Source organism: Microcebus murinus, chromosome X (assembly GCF_040939455.1).
Source record: "Microcebus murinus isolate Inina chromosome X, M.murinus_Inina_mat1.0, whole genome shotgun sequence".
NCBI lineage: Eukaryota > Metazoa > Chordata > Mammalia > Primates > Cheirogaleidae > Microcebus > Microcebus murinus.
The window spans coordinates 17,249,065-17,273,682 of record NC_134136.1 but is presented as its reverse complement, the minus strand read 5'-3'; the positions used below and the strand labels follow the sequence as shown (position 1 = coordinate 17,273,682).

General features: G+C 34.1%; 1 protein-coding gene across 2 annotated transcripts in view; it reads right to left on the bottom strand.

Moving 5' to 3' along the window:
* The window catches only part of KLHL4 (kelch like family member 4), a 138,766-nt gene that overhangs the window by 4,813 nt on the left and 109,335 nt on the right, over positions 1 to 24,618 (bottom strand). For both annotated transcript variants that reach the window (XM_012784554.2, XM_012784551.2), the window contains exons 7-10: positions 17,814 to 18,038; positions 16,338 to 16,500; positions 14,056 to 14,268; positions 763 to 934 (exon numbers count right to left, since the gene is read on the bottom strand). In XM_012784554.2, the coding sequence (XP_012640008.1) occupies positions 763 to 934; positions 14,056 to 14,268; positions 16,338 to 16,500; positions 17,814 to 18,038 (773 nt within the window). The remainder of the gene's footprint in view (positions 1 to 762; positions 935 to 14,055; positions 14,269 to 16,337; positions 16,501 to 17,813; positions 18,039 to 24,618) is intronic.

Genomic DNA, 24,618 nt, shown 5'->3' with positions numbered 1-24,618 from the left:
ATAATTGAAGAAGTTAGAAATATTGCAGTTTACACAATCTCTGTAAGGAAAAGATTGAAGAATCTTCTGGGAAACAGCCAATAATAAGGGCAGACACTTGTGGAAGAGGACATTGCTCTTTGGTTCTCAAGTCATAATACCTACATGGAAAGTTGACCATGGTAAAGCTCTTGAATTAATGAATGTGATTCACTTCTCTTCTGTGAAGGGAATACTTCCATGAATTCAAGATAATGGTCTGTCCCCCTTCATATAAGTACTGATGGATCCTGTTAATGACCAACTAGACCAACTAGTAATTTTCTAAGACATAGATAAAGCACATACTATAAATTTTACTAAAACATCTGGTTACTCCCTAGAGAGAAATAAATAGAATTGACTCTTATATTTTCCTGGTTAGAGCTGGAACCCATACTACTAAGTGAAGTATCCCAAGAATAGAAAAATAAGCACCACATATACTCACCAGCAAACTGGCATTAACTGAGCAGCTCCTAAGTAGACACATAGGAACTACAGTAATTGGGTATTGGGCAGGTGGGAGGGGGGGAGGAGGGGATGGGTATGTACATACATAATGAGTGAGATGTGCACCGTCTGGGGGATGGTCACGCTGGAAACTCAGACTTGTGAGGGGAAGGGGGGAAAGGGCATTATTTGAAACCTTAAAATTTGTACCCCCATAATATGCTGAAATAAAAATAAAATAAAATCTATTAAAGCCTGAAATATGCTAATTTGAGTATTGTATGGGAGTACCTCTTTCCATTCATTTTTCTGTGCATCATATGACTCAACAGTGTTCAAATAAGTATGTCCATCATATCCTCCAACCACATAGAGCTTGTCTCCCAGGGGGCACACAGCAACAGCATCTCTAGGAACACTCAGAGGCGCCACAGTTGACCATGAATCATTCTTTGGATCATACCTTAAAAGATTGAGGAAACAATTAAAAGGGGGTGGCCATAGTGTTACAGTGGAAAATAATAGACATAAATAAAATGTACATATATCTAAAATATACAATTAAAATGCATTATAAATATCAAGTGTAAGTGGACTAAACATATTAGGGATATATATATATATATATATATATATATATATATATATATATATAGAGAGAGAGAGAGAGAGAGAGAGAGAGAGAGAGAGAGAGAGAGATGTATATATATAAAACAAAATTCTCTTCTGCCACCAGAGGTCTCTCAAAGCATGCCAAAAAAGTATTTCCCTGCCCAGGATACCATGTGTTTCTTTAGCCAGTACCCAGATTCTCTTTGAGGAATTTTCATATATTGTGATCCTAACATTATATGAAAAATACTTCCTCTCTCATTTAGTATTCTGATTAAAGAGCTTTTGATTTTCTCTTATTTGTTCATCAAAGTTATACATGAGATACCTGATCCTGTTTATGTGAGATCTCATATTTTAAAGGAAACTTAAATATAATTGCCTTTTGTTTTAGTTTTGCTCTGTGAAATGTGTTACCCTGGTTTTAATACTATTTTCAGTTAGAATGGCCATGGTAGTATCCTGTCTTCTTTCTTTCTGAGAGTTCTTATTTATCTTTACATGAGCCTCGGATTATTTTTGCCATCTTAATCTGAATAATACTAAAATGTTTTCAGTAAGCAAAAGAAAAGATAATTCAGTTAAGTAATATTAATTAAAATTTTCTCTAGAAATTATTTCCTAAACTTTGAGGTCTATTTTAAAAATACATAACACTAAAATCTAAAAGGTGAGCAATAAAGAACACTAATATAATTATACATGGAAATACTCTATGATTTTATATTGGCCAATTTATAAAAGCCCAGTGGAAAAAACTTTCTTTTACAAAGAGATTTTCATGTATCTACTAATTTACTTATATTTATATTACCTACTTTAATTTCTATTTTTATCACTTTAATCATAATCTAAATAATCTGATCTTAGCTTCCTTCTGAATTTGGCTTCACATGCATGATTTTATTTAATATTATCTGGAATCAGAAATAGTTAAGACAAACTCAATGCCCATTCTGTATTATTGAGTGTCATGCAGCATATTATCTTAAATTCTGATGTTTTAATAAAATCTAGAACATGAAAATCCATAGCTACATGCTCTAGCTAGGTTGAATCTTCAAAACAATAGCTCTTGTTAATTTATGCTGTACTCAGATAAAAGTTGTGTGCACATTTATATGAATGGTGAACCAAAACTCACAAGATTTCCTTATAGATTTGCATCTAAAGAGCCAAGATATTTCTGCATGGGCATAGTAATTACTGGTCAAAATCTGGCTAATGTTACTGTTTTCTGGATACTGCTTGTTGACAAGAGGTGTTTGGGGAATGTAGAATCTTTTGAAGAAAAGTAAAGTTGGCAATATGGTTACTATCTATAAAGACACACAGTAAAAGTTACTAAGGAAAAAGCTAGCCATCATATTCAAATTAAAATATCATAACTCCTCTCTCTTTTTGTTTATCTTTTCCTTTTCTGTCTACTCTTACTTTGGATATAGGTATACATACTCTAGTGAAAATAAAATTGAGCCTGAATTCAAGACAATTTGTCACAGATTTATTCTCCTACTGAGAGTAATTAGAGATAATCTGCCTCAATATTCTCATTAACATTATAGTAATAGTAATCTCTGACCCAACTAGTCTGATGGATTTAGAAACATTTAATTAAAATGATTATCTTAAATAATTGGATAACAGTGTCCTAAGGTACTGGCTAGGCCAAAGGTGTTTTAGTAGAAAATATTGTAAGGAAAATTGTTCAAGACTTGTAAATAAGGATTATATAATTCCATAGAGTGTGCATCTTTGATTGCCTTTCTACTGGCAAAGCTGTATTACAATTCTGCAAGTTAGAAGTTACTTTGTGAAATACTGAGTTTTCTTGTGATTCCATTCCATAGCAATACAAATAAATTTTGTTTGATAGATATGCATTGATTTTCACCATATAGAAATAATGACTCCCAAAGATTACATTTTATTGTTCTATATGATTTTAACTAGTTTTGTATCTGTGAAGAATTTTTTGTAGCATTCCTAATTGTGTAAATTTATTTTCTTCAAATACTCTTTTGCACTGTTTTTTAACATCTTAGGGTTATTTTATTAATCAATGAATCACATAAAATATTTGAAACATGTTCATTTTATATTTTTAATTTTTTTACTTATACATAATATTTGTACATATTTATTGGGTACATATGATATTTTGTTACATGCATAGAATACATTACTTTATGCTTGCATGAAAGCCACGATTTTAGATTTTTAAAAATTATACTTTAGCACTTGCCATTTTCTCAAGGTCTTTTAAAAGAAAATGACCATAAGGGGGTAATGATAATAATAATACCGAATCTAGCAATAATACTGATTAGTACTAAAAAGAACAATACCTAGAACTAACTTCTATTTAATATTTAATATATGATAGGCAATGGGCTAAGTATATTAAATTTTTCTATATTGTACCCTATGGAGATGATATTATTATTCACATTTTACAAAGAAGAGAGTAATGTTTAGAGATATAAAGTAACTGGATCAAAGTTAAATAACTAGTAAATAGTAGATGTGGAATTTGAACTCAGATCCATCTGACATCAAACTCAATTCTTTTAACTGACATACATATTTTCAGTATGTGTAAAGTTCTTTTTCTTGCTTTTTTAAAATTTTAAAGTGTGTGTGAATTTTAAAAATCAGTAAATTTAGAAATGTAATTATGTCAATAAATAAAGATAAACATTTAATTGTAGAATATGTATGCAAATATTTAATTTTGTAGTCTATACCATAAACATTTTTACAATGGCTTAAAATGTCTATATCAGTTTAAATAGGCATTAATACATACCACTCAAAATGTAGACTTGTTTTAACAAGTTTTGAGTCTACTGCATTGTGTTTTTTTTTAAAGGAAAATATTCTCCATAGCTACATACTTACTCACATATACTAAATGCTTAAAATTTGGTATACATGATGAAATTCTGTATCAATAAAAATAGAAATTATTGATTGAAAGTATAATTCTATCAGTTCTGATATAATATGGAAAACTTTTGATTTTATACTAAAATGGAAAGTCAAATATTATGGTTTTCATATTTTTACAAACTCCACATGTATAGAAAAAACCCTTTTGTTATTATTTGTTTTTCATTTAACCAGAGAGCGCCTCAACTTCCACGTCTGTAAAGTGACAAGGATGTACTAGATGTCCATGGCTTTTTCCAGTTGTAATTACACATAATTACAGTATCACACTTCTGTATATAGTAATAAATAAAGGGCAGAGAGACATAAGCTTTATCTTTTAAATATACAGGCAACTCAAAGTGATTTTCATGTAGTATTTATCATGTTGTCAATGTAGCATCACTTGAGAGTGATGTCAGCAAGATGGCAGACTAGGAAGCTCCAGACTTCATTCCTCCACAGAAACATTAACAAACAGAGACTGACTAAAATTACTTTATAAGAGTTCTGGAAATCAAAGATCCACAGTAATCAAGTGAATGGTCAGTCAAGAAAAAGCAACATTCAAATCAGTAGGAAATTGTATGGAGTTTTTATTTGTCCTTGACCCACCCCTTCCCAATATGAAGTGATGCAGATAGGGGAAGCAGTGGCCCAACTCCAGCTCCTTTCTTCCACCCTGAGAAAAAAAGAAGACCTAATATGCTGTTATCTGTCTAGGTGCTGCCTAATGGATTAATCTCTATGGCACAGCTTAGATCTCGGGCCAGGAAAAGCTGTGGTAAACAGCACACATGGTTCGTGAAAGCCATAGGGAGACCAGGGATGTGCAGATAAATGGGGCAAGAGATTATGGATTAAGTCCCTGATAAACAACAGGGCTCAGTCTCTTAGGGAAATTTAGACATTTAAAAGTAGCCATGTATTTGGGGAATCAAACTCTGAACTAAAAGAAAAATCTTAAGGCTCTTCCTGCTAGCTGAATGAATGGACCCCCTCCTGGCCAAGAGAATATCTTAAACTAAATTGCCTGCTAGGAGGAGGGAGGTCAGTCATGCCTCATCATGTTCCCCTCCCTTCTTGGAGATATCCTTTGTAACTCATTAACCCGCCTAAGGTTATGCAAGACAAACCTGCAGGTCCTCAATTTACACAACAAATATATGTCCAGTGGCTTGTCTCTGATTAACAGACCTCCTTATCTTAAAACATTCCAAGCCTTAGACAAAGGTTCATGTCTTGGACCAATTACAAGCCAAAGAATGTTTAAACCCACCTATTACCTGTAATCTACTCCCTACCACCCGACCTCCCCACTTCAAGGTGGCCCACCTTTTTGAGCCAAATCAATATATGCCTTCCATGTATTAAACCTGTAACCTCTGTCTCCCTGAAAAGTATAAAGCCAAACTGTAACTCAGCCACAGTAAGTCCACTTACTGAACTCTTCTTGGGCATGGCTCTGGGTCATGGTCCTCAAATTTGGCTCAGAATAAACCTCTTTAAATAAACAGAGTTTCTTTCTTTTCTATTGACAACACACATGCGTGTGTGCACACACATACATACAGAGGTCCAGAAAACATGAATGCCCAGAAAATACATGAAAAGATCTCGACCCTTCATGCTGGGATGATCTAAGGCACAGAACACGACCTGCTAATTAGTGATGTTCTTCTAATGCATGAAGCCAATCTGCAAAGATATGGAGAGGTGTCTGTATTTTCAAATGCCCAGTTTTCAACAAAAGATCATAAGGCATACAAGGAAATAGAATAAACAATGTCTACTCAAAATAATAAGATAAATCTCCAGAAACTATCTCTTTAGCAACACAGGGATCTGAGTTACAAGACAATTATATAACTACCTTAACTCAGACCTAAAAGCAAACCACAAAGAACAGAAAATGATATATGAATTTAATGAGAATGTCAACAAAGGGAAAATTATAAAAAAGAATCAAACAGAAATTCTGAAGCTGAAAAATAAAAGGACTGGGTAAAAAAAAATTTACTAGAGGGGTTTAACCAAGGACTTGAGAAGCAAAAGAAGAATAAATGAACTTGAAGACAGTTCATTTGAAATGATCAAGTGTAAGGAATAAAAGGAATGAAGAAAAGTGACTAGAGTCTAGGGAACTTATGCGACAACATCAAGTGGACCAATATATGCATTGTGGAAATCGAAGAAGAAGACAAAGAAGAAGAAGAAAATGAAGAAGAAGAGGAGAAAGGTGTGGAAAGAATATTTGAAGAAATAATAACTGATAACACACACTAAGTCACATTAAAATCAAACTATGAAAAGTCAAAGACAAAGAAAAATATTGAAAGCAGGAAAAGAAAAGTAATTTGCCACATACAAGGAATTATTAGTAAGATTAGTAGTGAATTTCTCAACAGAAATCTTGGAAGAGAGAAGGTAGTGGGAAGATATATAACACACATACACACACACACACACACACACACACACACACACACACACACCCCTATGGCTAAAAGAAAAAAAAACAATCAGCTGAGAGTTCTATATCTAATTAAACTTTCCTTCAAAACTGAGGGAGAAATTAATACATTCCCAGAGAAACAATGAGTAAAGGAGTTCATTCATACTAGAACTGCTCTACAGGACATAGTAAGTGGAGTCCTTCAAGTTGTAATTAAAGGATCCTAAACAATAAGTCAAAATTATATGGATGTATAAAGTTCTCTAGTAAAGGTAATTGCATGGACAAATATAAAAACAGTATGGTAATTTTGGTTTATAATTACACTCTTTGCTCTTCTACAGGATTTAAAAGACAACAGTATAAAATAATTATAAACCTGTTAATGGGTACACAACATATAAATACATAATTTGTGATATCAATAACATAAATATGGGGAAGGGAAGAGTAGAATATTTTGATGTGATAGAAGTTAAGTTGGTATACAGATACTTTAAAATAGATTGGTAAACCTTTAGAATGTTATATGAATTTTCCATGATAACTACAAACATTTATAATATATATATATATATATATATATATATATATATATATATATATATGGAATTGAGAAAGAAATCCAAACTTGTTGCTATGAAAAAACAACTAAACACAAAAGAAGGCTGGAAGGGAGAAAATGGGGGACAAAAAGGCTATATAAGACAACAGAAAACAAATAACAAAGTAGCAATAGATCCTTCCCTATTAGTAGTTAGTTGATGAACATGGATTAAAACTATGCAATTCAAAGGCATACTTTGGAAAAATAGATAAAAATAAGCAGTATCCAACTATATACTGTCTTCAATGGACTGACTATAGATCTAAGGACATATATACATCAAAAGTGAAAGGATGGAAACAGATATCCTATGCAATAGTACCTAAAGTAGAGAAGAGGTGGCTGTGCTAATATTAGATGAAATGGACTTACCGACAAAAACTTTTATAAGAGACAAAGAAAGATTTTATATAATAATAAAAAGGTTAATTACAAAGGACATGTAATAATAATTACAAACATATATAAAACAATATCAGAGCTCCTAAATATATGAGGCAAACATTGACAAAATTTGAAAGAGAAAAAGAAAGCTCTACAATAATAGCAGGAGGCTTCAATGCCAATCAATAATGGATGGAACAACCAGACAGGTCAATGTACACAGAGGAAGTGAACATTATAGACCAACTGGAACTCTTACTAACAATATATCCAAGAACAGCAGAATACATTTTTCTCAAATAAACATGGAACATTATCCAGGATAGACCATATGTTAAGCCACAAAACAAGTCAATATATTTTTAAAAAGATTGAACACATTCAAGATCTCTTTTCTGATCATAATGGAAAGAAACTAGAAATGAACTGCAGAAATGAAATGCCACAAATATGTGCAATTATAAAACACACTGTTAAACAGCCAATGGATCCAAGAATGAATCATAAGGGAAATTTGGAATTATTGTAAGACAAATGAAAATGAACACATAGCATACCAAATCTTATGGGATGCAGACAAAGCAGTGCTAAGAGGAAATTTATAGCTGTAAATGCCTACATTAAAAAGAAAGATTTCAGGCCAGGCACGGTGGCTCATGGCTATAATTCTAGCACTCTGGGAGGCCAAGGCGGGTGGATCCTTTGAGCTCAGGAGTTCGAGACTAGCCTGAGCAACAGCGAGGCCCTGTCTCCACTAAAAAAAAAAAATAGAAAGAAATTGGCTGGACAACTAAAAACATATATAGAAAAACTTAGCCAGGCATGGTGGCACATGCCTGTAGTCCCAGCTACTCAGGAGGTTGAGGCAGTAGGATCACTTGAGCCCAGGAGATTGAGGTTGCTGTGAGCTAGGCTGATGCCATGGCACTCTAGACTGGGCAACAGAGTGAGACTCTGTTAGAAAGAAAGAAGGAAAGAAAGAAGGAAAGAAAGAAAGAAAGAAAGAAAGAAAGAACAAATAAACAGCCAAATTTAACACCTAATAAACTGAAAAAAGAAGAGTAAGTTAAACTCAAAGCTGGCAAAAGGAAGGATATAATAGAGATTAGAGCAGAGATAAATAATATAAGAGAATAGAAAAGCAATAAATAAAATCAATGAAACCAAAAGTTAGCTTTGTGAAATGATTAATAAAGCTGATAAACCCTAAAGAAGATTGAATAAGAAAAAATAGAGAAGACTCAAATAACTACAATCAGAAGTGAAAAGGGCATTACTACCAATTTTACAGTAAAAAAGAATCATATGAGAGTACTATGAGCAATTGTACATCAATGATTTAGAAAACTGGATAAAATGGAGATATCCCTAGAAGCATATAACCTACCAAAATTGAACCATGAAGAAATATAAAACGTGAATAGAACAATAGCAATCAAAAAGATTTTATATTAAATCTGTAATTAAAAAAAAAAAACAAAGAAAAAACTTTTTAACATAGAAAAGCCTAGAACCAGATGGCATTACTGGCTAATTCTTTAGGAACAATACAAAGTACCCACTTCTACCACTTCTATTCAACATACCACTAGAAGATTTAAGCCAGAGCATTTAAACAAGGAAAAGAAATAAAAGGCATCCAAATTGGAAAGAAAGAAATTAAGTGAGACACCGATAAATGGAAAGATATCTCTTTTGCATGGATTCAAAGACTTAATACTGTTAAACTGTCCATACTACACAATGTGATGTAAGGATTCAATGTAAACCCTGTTGAAACCCAAATGACATATTATGCAGAAATGGGAAAATTTATCCTGATTCCATATAGAATCTCGAGAGACCCAAAGTAGCCAAAATAATCTTGAAAATGAACAAAGGTGCAGGTCTCACACTTCCTAATTTAAAAACTTACTACAAACCTACACTAATCAAAATAGTGTAATAATGGTATAAAGACAGACATGAAGACCAATGGCACAGAGGAGAGAGCCGAGAAACAAACCTTTAAATATATAGCCAAATGGTTTTTGACAATGGTGCCAATAGTATTCGATGGGGAAAAAGAATCTTTTCAAGAAATGCTGATAGGAAAACTTGATATTCACATACAAAAGAATAAAGCTGGATCTTCAGTCCATATACAACAAATAACTCAAATGGATCAAAGGCCTAAAAATAAAGGCTAAACTTTAAAACTCTAAGAAGCATACATAGATGAAAATCTTCACGAAACTGGATTTGGCAATGATTTCTTGGATATGACACCAAAAGTACAGTTAACAAGAAAAAATAGATAAATTGAACATAATCAAAATTAAAAGTGTATGTGCATCAAAAGACATTGTCAACATGGTGAAAACAAAACTCACAGAATGGGAGAAACTATTTGCAAATCATATATCTGACATGGGATTTATTTCTGAAATATATAAGAAAATTCTTATAACTCAATAACAAAAAGTCAAAACACCCTAACCAAAAACAATGTGCAAAGGACTCAAATACACATTCCTCTATAAAAAATACGCAAATGGCCAACAGCATCTGGTAAGAAGCTCAACATCACTAATCATTAGAAAAATGCAAATCACAATCACAGTGAGACACCATTTCAAACCCAAACAAACAAAAAACAGAAAATAAAAATGTTGGTAAGAATGTGCAGAAATAATATCCCTTTTGCTTATTTGGTGGGAATAAAAAATGCCGCAACCACTATGGAAAACAGCATTGAAGTTCCTCAAGAAATTAAAACTTGAATTACCATATATACAGAAATTAAATGTCTGGGTATACAATAAAAGACTTGAAAGCACTGTTTTGAATAGGTATTTGTACACCTATATTCATAGCAGTATTTTTCACAGTAGCCAAAAGGTGAAAGCAACCCAAATGCCCACTGATGAATGAACAGACAAAGAAAAAGCAGTACACACACACACACACACACACACACACACACACACACTGCATTATTATTTAGCCTTAAAAAGGAAGGGACATTCTGACATATGCTACTATATAGATAAACTTTGAAAAATTATTTTAAGTGAGTTATGCCAGTCAAAATATGAGAAATATTTATGTTTCTACTTTTATGAGGTATCAATAGTAGTCAAATTTACAAAAACAGAACATACGTAGAATGGTGGTTGCCAGTGGCTGGGAGGAGATAAAAATGGAGATTTATTGCTTAATGGGTAAAGAGTTTTAGTTGGAACAGATGAAAAATGTTCTAGAGGTGGTTGATGGTAATGTTTGCATGAAAATGTAAATATATTTAATGTCAATAAACTTGGTTGAAATAGAAAATTGGTTTAAATAGAAAATTTCTTGTTATGTATTTTTTACAACAATAAAAATGTATCATTAAGAGGTGATTGATTATTATTTATGCTAACTATGGAGAGAACTAATGTGGATAATTTCAGTGTCAAATACATTTGGTTATAATACATTATACATTTGAGGCAGTGATTGACCTTATTGATGGTTTGCATAATCTTAAAAAAATAAGTTCACATCTCTTAAGAACTGATCTCAAAAGAACCATTCCAGATATACATTGAGTAGTAGGGGACAATTAGAATTAATTTATTTTTAAAAATTGCCACAGTTCAGATATTCCCTGTAAGAAACTATTAACTTTAATTATCAATTATAATTCAGTAGTATGCTTCTCAGAAGAAAAATATAGGTTGGTGCAAAAGTAATTGCAGTTTTAGCATTGTTAACATTTGCCCTTTAATATTGGAATACATTCTTAAATAAATGTGGTTATGCTATACATCATTTTAATGTGCATTTGTCACTTTATGTTCTTTTGCTAATGACTTATTACTTTCTGTTTATTTGATATTTATTTTAGACTATAGAAATAATGTTAGACATGAAGTAAATTTGAGTGATTTTCTTTTTATTTTAATATTTTAAATTTCAGCATTTTATGGGGGTACAAATGTTTCTGTTAGATATATTGTCTTTGCCTCATATGAGTCAGAGCTTCAAGCATGTCCATCCTGCAGATGGTGCACACTGCACACATTAGGTGTGAATATACCCATCCCCTCCTCCCCCTCCCCCCTGCCCGGCCCCCAATGAATGTTACTACCATAAGTGCACTTAAGTGTCAGTCAGTTAAGTAAGTTAATACCAATTTGATGATGAATACATATGGTGCTTGTTTTTTTGAGTTTAAAATGGGCCATAAAGCAGCAGAGACAACTCACATCATCAACAACGCATTTGGAATTGCTAACAAACCGTATAGTGCAGTGGTGGTTCAAGAAGTTTTGCAAAGGAGACGAGAGCTTTGAAGATGAGGAGCACAGTTGCCAACCATAGGGAGTTGACAACGACCAATTGAGAGCAATCATAGAAGCTAATCTTACAAGTATAGGAAAGGTTGCTGAAGAACTTAACGTCGACCATTGTATGTTCCTATGGTAGTTTGACATTTGAAGCAAATTGGAAAGGTGAAAAAGCTCACTAACTGGGTGCCTCAAGAGCTTACCAAAAATCAAAAAAATTGACGTTTTGAAGTGTTGTCTTCTCTTATTGTACGCAACAACAACAAACCATTTCTCGATGAGATTGTGATGTATGAGGAAAAGTGGATTTTATATGACAACCGACAATGACCAGGTCAGTGGTTGGTCAGAGAAGAAGCTCCAAAACACTTTCCAAAGCCAAACTTATATCAAAAAAAGGTCATGGTCACTATTTGGTGGTCTGCTGTCAGCCTGATACACTACAGCTTTCTGAATCCCAGCAAAATCATTATATCTGAGAACTATGCTCAGCAAATCGATGATATGCACTTAAAACTGCAATGCCTGCAGCTGGCATTGGTCAAGAAAGGGCCCAATTCTTCTCAGTGACAACACCTGACTGCACATCCCACAACCAGTGCTTCAAAAATGGAACAAACTGGGCTACAAAGTTTTGCCTCATCCACCATATTCACCTGACCTCTTGTCAACAGATTTCCACTTCTTCAAGCATCTCAACAACTTTGCAGGGAAAATGCTTCCCCAACTAGTAGGATGTAGAAAATGCTTTTCAAGAGTTTGTTGAATCCCAAAGCATGGCTTTTTATGCACAAGGTATAAACAAACTTATTTTTTCATTGGCAAAAATGTGTTGATTGCAATGGTTCCTATTTTGATTAATAAAGATGTGTTTGAGCCTAGTTATAATGATTTAAAATTCAGGGTACAAAATCGCAATTACTTTTGCACCAACATAAATCATATTCATCTTCTTCCTTTAGTTTCTTCTTCCTACATTTTATCCTTTATATCACTGCTTTATCAATTTCTCCCAAATCACTTTCTTTGTGGTATTCCAATTCCCCAAAATTTAATTATTCCTCTTCCTACATGATATATTCTCAAAGCTTCCACCTTGGCATTTCAGGCCATCATACAATTTTGCCCTTAATTGTGTTTTGAATTGCTCTTCCAATTTATATTTCAATCCAAAAATATCTATTCTCATCTACAAAGTTTTCTTTTTCTTTACCTTCATTGTTTTGGTCGTGCAGTTTTTTCTAGGCTTTAAATTCATTCTTACTTTTGTATGCCTGCAAAGTATAAATTCTACTGATCCCATGAATTTCCCTCTAGGACACTATCCCATAATTATGTCTGTCTTCTGAATTCTGATAATATTATTACTGTAAATTTGTCACTTAATCTTTTTGGTGAATGTTATTTAACTATTCTTTTTTTATGTGTATAATTTTTCTATCTTAAAAAAGAATGTAAATGGTATAACTGCAAAGTTATTATGACACTTTTACCAACATATCATAATATTCATACAAATGGCTGTTGCCCTTTCAAGGAAATTACCCTTGGGAAACACAATACTTACTGAAATATAGTCATATTTCACAACATTATTAACACAACTCTTCAGGAATTCTTTCTGTATATTTCATAGTGATAAGTCTTTATCCTTTTACAGATTAATTTGATTTAAAAAATGGTAAACTTATTTGGATTTGAGTCTGCTGAATTGGTTGAGTGATACAGCTTGACATAAAATTCCCTTATTCTTTTATCCCTTTTGTCTCATTATTTTATTGTGTGATTACCAAACAATAAGACAGAATATTCTTTTATATGTATTTATGTTGGATCTGGAAATGTATAAGGAGGGTTCTTCCAAAATATTTAATCTGCCAAAAGGATTAAATTTTATTTGGAAGATTAAATTTTATTTGGAAAATTCTTTTCTTTTTCCTTTCCTTTTCTTTTCTTTTCTTTTTCTCTGTTTCTTTCCTTTTTTTTTTTTTTTTTTTTTTTTTTGCCTGGGCTAGAGTACCATGCATAAGCCTAGCTCACGGCAACCTCAAACTCCCGGGCTCAAACAATCCTGCCTCAGTCTCCAGAGTAGCTGGATCTATAAGGCATGTGCCACTATGCCTGGTTAATTTCTTGTTTCTATATTTAGTTGCCCACCAAATTTTTTTCTATTTTTGGTAGAGACAGGGTCTGGCTTGTAAGACTAATAGTTTACAAGTCTTTCTCTTTTCTGAAAAAAAAAAATAACCAAATAATCAGATACATATAGATAAACAATTTACCGTTCCACACAGTCAGAAAGCCTGGAGCAATGGTTAGAGGCAGGGGCATCATGACCTCCTACAACATATAAAAATCCATTATATGTTGCAACTCCCACACCTCCACGTCTTTTGGACATTGGAGCACACAGACTCCACTTGTTAGTGTGTGGGTCAAAGTATTCCATTGATTTGAGGCAGGAACTTCCATCACGTCCACCAATAGCATATAACCTAGAAAACGAGAGAACTATGTGTATACATATACAAAGCTTGTACATAGAATGAAAGTGATAGAACTTTAAACAAACCATTTCAATTTCCTGAAGTTTCTGACCACAGAATTTATTCTCACACTATTTTGTAGCAAACAGCATGCTTGAGTTTGTGAATAGATAATTACCTGAGGGCACTTGTTAAGATCTACTTCCCCAAACCCAAACCTCCCTTCTTCTTTTCTCTCTCTCTCTATTTTTTTCCTTTTTTTTAGAGACAGAGTCTTGCTTTGTCGCCCAGGCTTGGGGGTGGGGGGTTGCAGTGGCACAATCATAGCTCACTACAACCTCAAACTCCTGGGCTCAAGTGGTCCCCATGCCTCAGCCTCCCAAGTAGCTGGAACTACAGGCATGTGCCAACATGTTCAGCTATTTTTTTTTTCTTTTTATGGAGATGGTGTCTCTCCATGTTGCCCTGGCTAGTGTTGAACTCCTGGCCTCAAAGTGATCCTCCCACCTTGGCCTCCCAACATTCTTATATTACATGTTTGAGCCACCATACCTGGCCAAATCTCCCTTCTTCATTATTTTTACCAAAGTAACTCTGACATAGCATATTGAAAGATCCCATGGGAAGTGAAGTAGAGAGAAAGGAGGAAAATATCAAAAGGGTTGGTAGCATGGTTCCAAACACCAACTCCAATAACTTTACAATTTTAACTAGGTCCAACTGCCTAGCATTAGAATTTATGTTGTTTTTATAAACTATTTTATTTAGTATAAAAATGATCACTAAGAAGGCACTAACTTAATAAACAACTAAGAAAATAGGATAGAACCTAGAAACTAAGTTATTCCTAGGAAGAGATATTGGCTATGACATTCTCCCATAAATTTAAAATGCCAATTCTTTTGATGAACAATATTTTTAATCTAACTTAAATTTAATCCTGCATCAATAAAGACAAATATTTATTAAACTATATGTCTATAACTGCCCTTCATGCTGAGTTGCAAACTATAGTAACTCAGCAAAATAAAATTAAATGAGTCAAATTTGATGATTTTAGCCTGTTCTGTAATAGACAAGGGATTATGTTACTGAATCACCTGACATAATTCAGATCAGGCCAGAGAGAGTAAGATTTAGGAGTACCTCAAGCTCTAAGATTCTGTAAATCTGAATCTCCTCTTAACTCTAGATATTTCCTATTTCTTTCCACATAAGGAGCTAAAAACAATCTGTGTTGAAATTTCAATTGAGCTTATTTCTCTGATGAGGTATTGGCTCTATGCATAGTTAGTATAGATACACAAGGCTGTCTCCTGCAACTGAACCATCCTATTGTCTGAAATTCTCATCATTCAAGTCCTGTCTCCATGCTGGTCATTGTCTCCAAAGGTCCTGTGTCAGAAAATACATAATTATCTGGTAAGAATTCAAGCTCTTGGAAACCTCTAGCATCATTAGGTTTTAGTATATTAACTTTCAAGTGATAGGAAAATGATCAAGAAGAAGTACATATTCAGGAAGGGCGAGACTACGTGGCATTCTATAGTTGGGAATCCTGAACATTCAAAAGAAGGATTGTTGAAAGAACAAAAAGACTAACCTTGTTACAAACACAGACAGACCAAAGTTTTGATAAGTCAAGAGTAAGTCATAATTTTAAAATGTGGTAGCCTCTTGAGGGTAAAATTAAAACTGGCATAACCCTACAAAAGTCCTTCTCGAATTTAATGTGCACTCAAGTCACCTCGAGATTTTGTTAAAATGAAGATTATGATTCAGGCAGTCTAGGAGAGTGCTAAGATTCAGAATTTCTAAATACACGTCAGGGAATGCAAATGCTGCCAGTCTTAGGATGACAATTTGATTAGTAACAGCCTATAGAACATTTGACCAAATATTTATTCTAGACAAGTATTTTCCACCATAGTGAAGAGAGGATACTAAAAAGGCCTTTAATTATTGATAACAAGTGTGTCCTGGTCATTTAGAATGCTTATTGATTGATGGATCATGTCACTGAAGTTCTGTACCACATGAACTGGGAGCAATGAGCATGTGTGTTTAGATTTACTCACTTGTTGTTTAATGCAACAACACCAACTGTGCTTCTAGGAGTTGACATACTGGCCACATAATTCCACTGGCGTCCCTCAGGGTCCCATCTTTCTACAGTATTTAGATAGCTCCATCCATCATGACCACCTACAGCATACATTGGTCCTTCAAGTGTGGCTACACCTAAAGGATGAAAATAGTATGAGGGCTCACCTAGGTATGCTACACAATGGATACTGTTTCACGTTGCAAGCAATTGGCTGCTTAAAATTTCCTGTTTTTTCTTAAGTGGTTTTGCATACATATGAATAATTTACTGATTCTGTTATAAAACAAAATATGGTTTTATAACCCTAAAAACATTCAGTCATAGTTACCATATCATGAAAGAGTATCATTGTTGTAACACTAAAGTCAGGGGAGGTAGTGAAATGCATCATTTCTCAGTTAGGTAATAGAAAAGAGAAGCTGCATTTTTCCAGCATAATTTCAATGCCATTTTTTGAATGTAAGGAGAGATATGATGTTGAATCTTAGATAAACCTTAGAATTGTAGGCTGACTGTGCTAGGTATTTATTACTCCTGATTTTTAATATAGGGATAAAAAATATTCCTGAAATGACTGACTAGACAGAATTTTTTAAAGGTTCAGTTAGAAGTTTGTTCTGTTAGCTATTTAAATAGCTCCTTTATACTTCTTATCTGCTTTGAGAATTCACATAATTGGCTTTTTCCCCACCTTCACCATCCCAATGAGACTCTCGGTAGTATATCACATTTTCTCTCATTTTACTAATATCAATTAGATTACAGAAAGCTTGCACTGATTTTTCTTTAGGACATGCTTTCTAAGCCTTGTGTAGTAATTACACTGACATAACTGAGCTGAATAATTATATAGTATATCATTTTGCAGAGAAAATGTATCAGGATAATTGGGAACAAACAATACCAGTCCTGGATCTGCCACTTTTTACCTGTCTAAAGGTGAATTCTTAAAAACAAAAGTCAATTTTTATGTTTTTCAACAAATTCGATGCTATTGAAAACCTATGGAGTCTAGCATTAAGAAAGAAGTATGCTGACAAGTATTCAGGAAAACCAAAGTTCCCCACTATGAGGACATGATTCATCCAACTAGAATGACAATGCCTCTCCATCACCAAGTACTCTCCTCTCTAAATGGAGCTTAGAAGAAAACTCCCTGTTGTAGTTTTATGTTCCTCAAAAATACATCCCTTCTAAAAGTTGCTATCCTTTCTAAAATGGAACCCTTTTAAAATACTGATGGAAGGGAGGCAGGACTAACAAGTATAACAAAAGCAACAAGAAAAAAGTTTCAAAGCCTTTTAACATTTGCTTAAGCTTTTCACTATTTTGGAAATATTTTGACTAAAAGTTTGGTTAAATCTCAGTAATGTGAGGCTAGATTTAAGTTTTAAAAAGCTGTACTAACTACATATTCTTGAGAAACTATATAACATTAAGCTCTTACCTAAGCCATGCCGATGTGTTGACATGGGAGGCATCACAGTCCAGATTTTGCCAACTGGATTAAAGCATTCCACAGTATTCAAAGTTTGTAAACCGTCTCTTCCTCCTACGACATAGAGCTTATTATCAATAACTGCAACTCCAAACTGAAGCCTACGGCCATTCATGGTGCCAATGTGTAGCCAACTGTCAGTCCTGAGGTCATATTTTTCAATTGTAGTAGTACCTGTCAAAGGGAAATTGAATAATGGTAAAAACAACAACAACAAAAACAACAACAACAAAAAAAAACTTATTAAAATTTTGAATTGGCACCATTAACATTATATTTATGTACCCATAACTTACAGCACAGTATCAGTGACTGCAACTCAAATTAAGCAAGTGGCCCAGATGATTCTACAACCTGGGAGATAAGGAAAAGGGTAAGATTTTACCACTTCTGGATCCAAATGAAAGAACCAGAAAAAAAAAGTTTATTTAATATCTATGGTGTATACCCTCATAAATCTTTCTTAGGTTTATATGATGCTATTGGTAGTGCTAACACAGATGTCAAACATCATGCTTCACAACAACAGCAAAAATACCTTAGTTTTTGTTATTGAATGTTTATACATCTGTTACAGCTTTAATTATTTATGACCATTCAATATACTAATTTATGTTCTTTTATTTTTTCAGTTTGGTGTGTGTACAAGTTTGTGTGTGTGTGTGTGCATGCACATGTGTGTATGTTTATTTAAAAGACAAATGACTAAAGGATCAAAAATGAAAATTCCTTTTAAATGGGCCTTTGGTGTTTATTTACACAATGTTCTATGATGGTAACACAAATGATTATAGTTACGAATATAGAATTATGTGGTATTACTTCCTTTAAATATTAATAAAATTTCATTTTTCTACTTAATTACTGAAATACTTAGCTTATCACCATAGTATACTTTCACTTCTGCCATAGTAAAATGTCACTACTGTCATAATTTATTGTCACTTCATTTGGCAATACTTCTCAATATTCATTCATAATAGCTGCTGCTACTTTTTAGTAAAAGCTAATTTTGTACAGCAGGAAGCTTCTAACAACCAAGGTGGAAAATGGCAGAATTATTATTAACACCTATAGACAAGATAAGTTGTCATGTACCTAAGACAACTTGTGGCAAGTTTATGGAATTTCATTTGGTTAAAAAACTCAACCACAGGAATAAGCAAAAACATTTTCCAGATGTTTTGTTACTGAGAGATTTGTGAAAAAAAATTGTAATCCATTGATTATAATGAAGATAGAGTTAACATTGGAACAGTATCCACTGGCAGTTACATGGCTATGGTATGGGGTCATAACAAGCCAATATATATTATATTATATATATATATTATATATATTATATCTATGGCCACTTCTGAAACTTGTCTTGAGTCAGATTGGACTAATGAAAACAGTATGTTTCATTCCTCTAATTTTAAATATTTCCTTGTGAATAGTGTACTATAAGTATTTATGTCTCAATATTTTGAATTTTCACAATAAAAAATTATAAATATACAGACACTGACTTGTTCTCTTTATTTGCTGCATCTTTCACTAATAATGTGGATTTGACTGAATGCTGAATTACAGATCAGCAATTGCTCTATTGACTACATTTACAGCTGAGAGGTCAAAATACAGCACCTATCAATTTCTTGTCTACAGTAAATATCTTTGGACAATACTGTCAAAACCGGAATATCTACAAACAAGCATCTACTTTCACTCTGTTTGCTTTCAACTAGATTTTTCTGAATGCTTTCATATTTTTCCATTTCTTCATTTAAATGTTCCCAATCTGTCTTCCTATCAGCTTCCTAACTTTTTACCTTTCTTTTCATTAGTGGAATTTATCAAGGAGACAATTTAGATTAAGAAATGAAAGCTAGGCTGCACTAATTATTAAGATTGTGATTTTCTCTCTCTCTCTCTCTCTCTCTTTTTTTTTCTTTTTTGTTGTGTCCTTTCCTGGCTTTGATATCAAGGTGATACTGGCTTCATAGAATGAGTTAGGAGGATACCATCCTTCTCAATGTTGTGGAATAACTTCTGTAGTATAGGTATAAGTTCATCTTTGTATGTTTGGTAAAACTCTGAAGTGTAGCCATCTGGTCCGGAACTTTTCCGTTTGGGGAGGTTGTTAATTACTGCTCCAATTTCTGCACTTGAGATTGGTCTATTTAAGAATTCTGTTACCTCCTGGGTGAACTTAGGGAGGTTGTATGAATCCAGGAATTTCTCTATTTCTTCCTCATTATGTAGTTTTTGGGCATATAGTTTTCTACAGTAGTCAAACATCATGTTTTGTATTCCTGTGGTATCTGTGGTGACCTCTCCTTTTTAATTTCTTATTGAGTTTATTAGAGTCCTTTCCCTTTGAGTTCTTTTGTCAGTCTAGCAAGAGGACTATCAATTTTGTTTATCTTTTCAAAAAACCAGAGTCTGGTATTGTTGATCTTCCGTATAAATCTCTTTTTCTCCATTTCATTTAGTTCTGCTTTGATCTTAGTTATTTCTTTTCTTCTACTAGGATTGGAATTGGTTTGCTCTTCTATTTCCAATTCCTTGAGTCTATTCATTAGGTTGTCAGTATCTAATCTTTCTGTATTTTTGGATGTGAGCATTTATTGCTATTAGTTTTCCTCTTAGGTATGCTTTTGCTGTACCCCACAGGTTTTGGCAACATGTGGCTCCATTGTCATTTTGTTTGAAGAAACTCTTGATTTCCCTCTGAATTTCATCCTTGACCCAATAATTCTTCAATAATAGATTGTTCAGTTTCCATGACTTTGTGAAGCGTTGAGTGTTTCTATAGGAATTGATCTCTTGTTTTATACCACTATGGTCAGAGAAAACACATGGTATAATTTCTATTTTCTTGAATTTTTTGAGATCTGATTTGCAGACTAGTATGTGATCAATTTTGGAGAAGGATGGATGGGCAGGTGAGAAGAATGTAAATAAAACTTCATTTGGGTGGAATGTTCTGTAGTGATCTGTCAGACCCATTTGATCAAGAGCTTTGTTTAAGCCCACTATTTCTTTGCTTATTTTCAGTTTGGATGATCTATCCAGTCCATTCAGTGGAGTGTTGAAGTCCCCTGCTACTATGGCAGTATTGTTTACCAGTCTCTTTAGATCATACAAGTTTTGCTTTAGGTAACTGGGTGCTACTGAAATGGGTGCATAAATATTAAGAACTGTTAAATCTTATTGTTGGATCTTCTCTGTCACCATTATAAAGTGGCTGTTCTTTATCCTTTTTTTTACTTTTACTATTTTAAAGCTTATGTCATCTGCAAATAGTATAGCTACCCCTGCTTTCTTTTGACTTCCGTTTGCCTGGATGATCATTTTACATCCTTTGTCCTTCAGCTGGAAGGCATCTTTGTGGGTTAGATGTGTTTCCTGTACACAGAAGATACTAGGCTTGTGGATTTTTATCCCCTCTGCCAGTCTATGCCTTTTAAGAGGACAGTTTAAACCATTTACATTTATTGAAAGGATTGGAATTGGAGGAAGATTTCTATTTATATTGTTGGGTGAAGTCTTGTTGTTTTGACTTGCTCCTTTAGCCATCATGCAGTTCAAGTTATAGCCTTTAATTCTTTAAAGATTTTACTTTGAAGAGTGTCTATTGCCCTGTTTAATGTGGAAGGCAGATATGAGAACTTCCTGTAAGGCTGTCTGGTCTTTGAAAATTCCTTCAGTGATTGCTTGTCCGAGAAGGACTTTATTTCTCCCTCATAGATGAAAGTTAATTTTGTCAGATAAAGAATTCTAGGTTGGGCTTTATTCTGTTTTAGAAGATTAAGGATAGGCACCCAATCCACCCTGGCTTGTAAGATTTCAGAGGAGAAGTCTGCTGTTAGTCTGATAGGCTTTCCTTTGTAGGTCATTTGCTGCTGTCATCTCACTGAATGGAGGATTGTTTCTTTCATGTTTACTTTAGTCCACCTAATAACCACGTGATGAGTTGATTGCCTTTTCATGTTGAGTCTCCCAGGAGTTCTGTGTGCTTCTTGTATTTGGATAACAAAATTTCTAGCCAGACCTAGCATATTTTCCTCCAGTATTCCGTGAAATAAGTTTTCTAGCCCTTGTGAATGTTCCTCTTCCCCTCCCAGAATCCCAATCATGTGGAGAGACAGGAACACTCTTACACTGCTGGGGGGACTGCAAATTAGTGCAACTTTTGTGGAAAAGAATTTGGAGATATCTCAAAGAGCAAAAATATAAATACCATTCAACCCAGCTATAACATTATTAGGAATCTACCCAACAGAGCATAAGACATTCTATTATAAACACATCTGCACCTGAATGTTTATGGTATTACAATTCACTATTGCAAGGACGTGGAAACAACCCAAGTGCCTGTCAATACATGAGTGGATTATTAAAATTTGGTATATGTTTACAATGGAATGTTACTCAATTTTAAGAAATGATAGCAAGCTAGCACCGGTTATATTATCCTGGATTGAGCTTAAGCCCATTATCCAAAGTAAGGTGACACAAGATCAGAATAATGGGCTCCACATATACTCACCATCAAATTGGTACTGACTGATTAACACTATGGTGCTCAAAGGGTGGTGGTATTCACCAGGGATTCAGGGGTTGGAGGGGTAGTCCCACATCTGAGGGATGTGGTGAACATTGTGGAGGGGAAGAGCATACCTCTAACTCTTGCTAGGGAGAGGCAGAGTTATAAAATGTAACCAAAATGTTAAGAAAAAAAAGAAAAGCAAACATTTGTCCAGTGTGGGGCAGGTGGGAGGGGGGAGGAGGGGATAGGTATATACATACATAGTGAATGTGATGCACATCATCTGGGGGATGGACATGCTTGAAACTCTGACTCGAGGGGGTGGGGAGACAAGGGCAATGTATGTAACCTTAATGTTTGTACCCCCATAATTTGCTCAAATAAAAATAAGAAAAGAGAATAAATAAATAAAAGTGGAATGGAATAAAAAAAAAGATTGTGGAAATATTAATAGTGAAGTAATGAGTCAGGAAATTGTAAAAAGCTACATTAATTATTTGTATATAGAAATTTACACAGAGAGATATAAACCTATGCTTTATGTCAGGTTAATTTGTTCCAGGAATTAGATTAAATATAGAAGATAAAATTATCCCATACGTTTTGTTTGCAACCATGAACATTTATGACTGCTAGGTCTGAATCTTGAATTCTGAATACATCTTTTGTATTCAGACCTTTTGTCCACCCCCACCAATGCTCATACTAATCAAAATATAAATCCCCTACCTGGATTACTATGGCAACTCTATATTTGATGGAAAAACATAAATTATACTTTTTCACTAATGTCTTTCTTTAGAAATTTTCCCTACAAATCAACCTTCTGCCCTAGAATGTTGCAAATATTGTTTCTCAATTCATTGCTAAGCTTCTCTCCAATCCTCATTTATGCTCTGTTCAAGAGTGAACAAAATCTGCCAAACTTTGTAGTGTTGATGGGAACACTGTAGTTCCTGCTGGAGTGAATATATCTGATTTATTGATTTCCTCCACCTATTATTAAATTGTTCTAAAAGTGAATATACTAACATTCACTTTGTCTCCTGCCACACTGTCTTTCAGAATTCATTGTTTTTAATAAAAGTTACCAGGTACCTTATATGTACAAGACATCCTGTTAGGTAGTTAGCAAGGTATTCTGGATCTTCTGGACAAAAGTTTTGCCTTGCCTTGGTGAAATTGCCCTACCTAGGAAGATGGACAAGGGTAGTCCCCAGGGCCCCATCTTGATCCCTCCCCACCTTAATACTTCCCTGAGCTACTGCCAAACCTGGGGGAAGAGGGAATACCTTACGAATCTGCCAATTATAACTTGGAGCACAAGCTGCAAAAGAATGCAGATGACTCTCTAGTCAATAAGCCAAACAGCACAGGTACCATAGAATCCAGAAATTGACCTAGAACAACCCCCATGTGTAGTAAGACTCAGGTCATGCAACTCCCAACTGTCCAATCAAAGTGGTTCCATAGTGATATCTGAGCCACAGGGAAGTCCCGATCTGAGCACTATGAAACAAAATTGAGACCATAACCAACACCTTTTGTGCCTTCCTTTTGCTCTCTCTTGGCTGTGACATTAGGTCCAGTCATCATCCATGGCATATGTTACACTCTGTAAACACGCATCTTGCTCTTGCTCTATAATCGTCTTTCTCTGTCCTCAATAAACTTCATTTTCATGTTTTCCTTACTTTGGTATCTGGTCATTCTTTGGCCATGAGCATGCTAAGAACTGACATTTAAGATTGAAACCTCACAATTCAAAGTTTTACCATGTTATTTTTAAATTTTTACTCTGTGATGATACTTAGAACATCCTGTTGATTATTATTTTTTTTAATTTCAGAATATTATGGGAATACAAACATTTTGGTTACATGTAATGCTTTTGCCTTGCACAAGCCAGGGCTACCAGAGTGCCCTTCCCCCATACAGTGTGTTTCACATCCACTGGTTGTGAGTTTACCCACCCTCACTACTCCTCTCCCACCTGACCAGCACCCATTGAATATTGCTACCTACCATGTGAGCACCTTAGTGTTGATCAGTTAGTACCAATTTGATGGTGACTACATGTGGTGTATGTTTTTCCATTCTTGTGATACCTCACTTTGAAGGATGGGTTCAAGCTCTATCCAGGATAATATAAGAGGTGCTAGATCACTATTGTTTTTGTAGTTGAGTAGTATTCCATGGTATACATATATCACATTT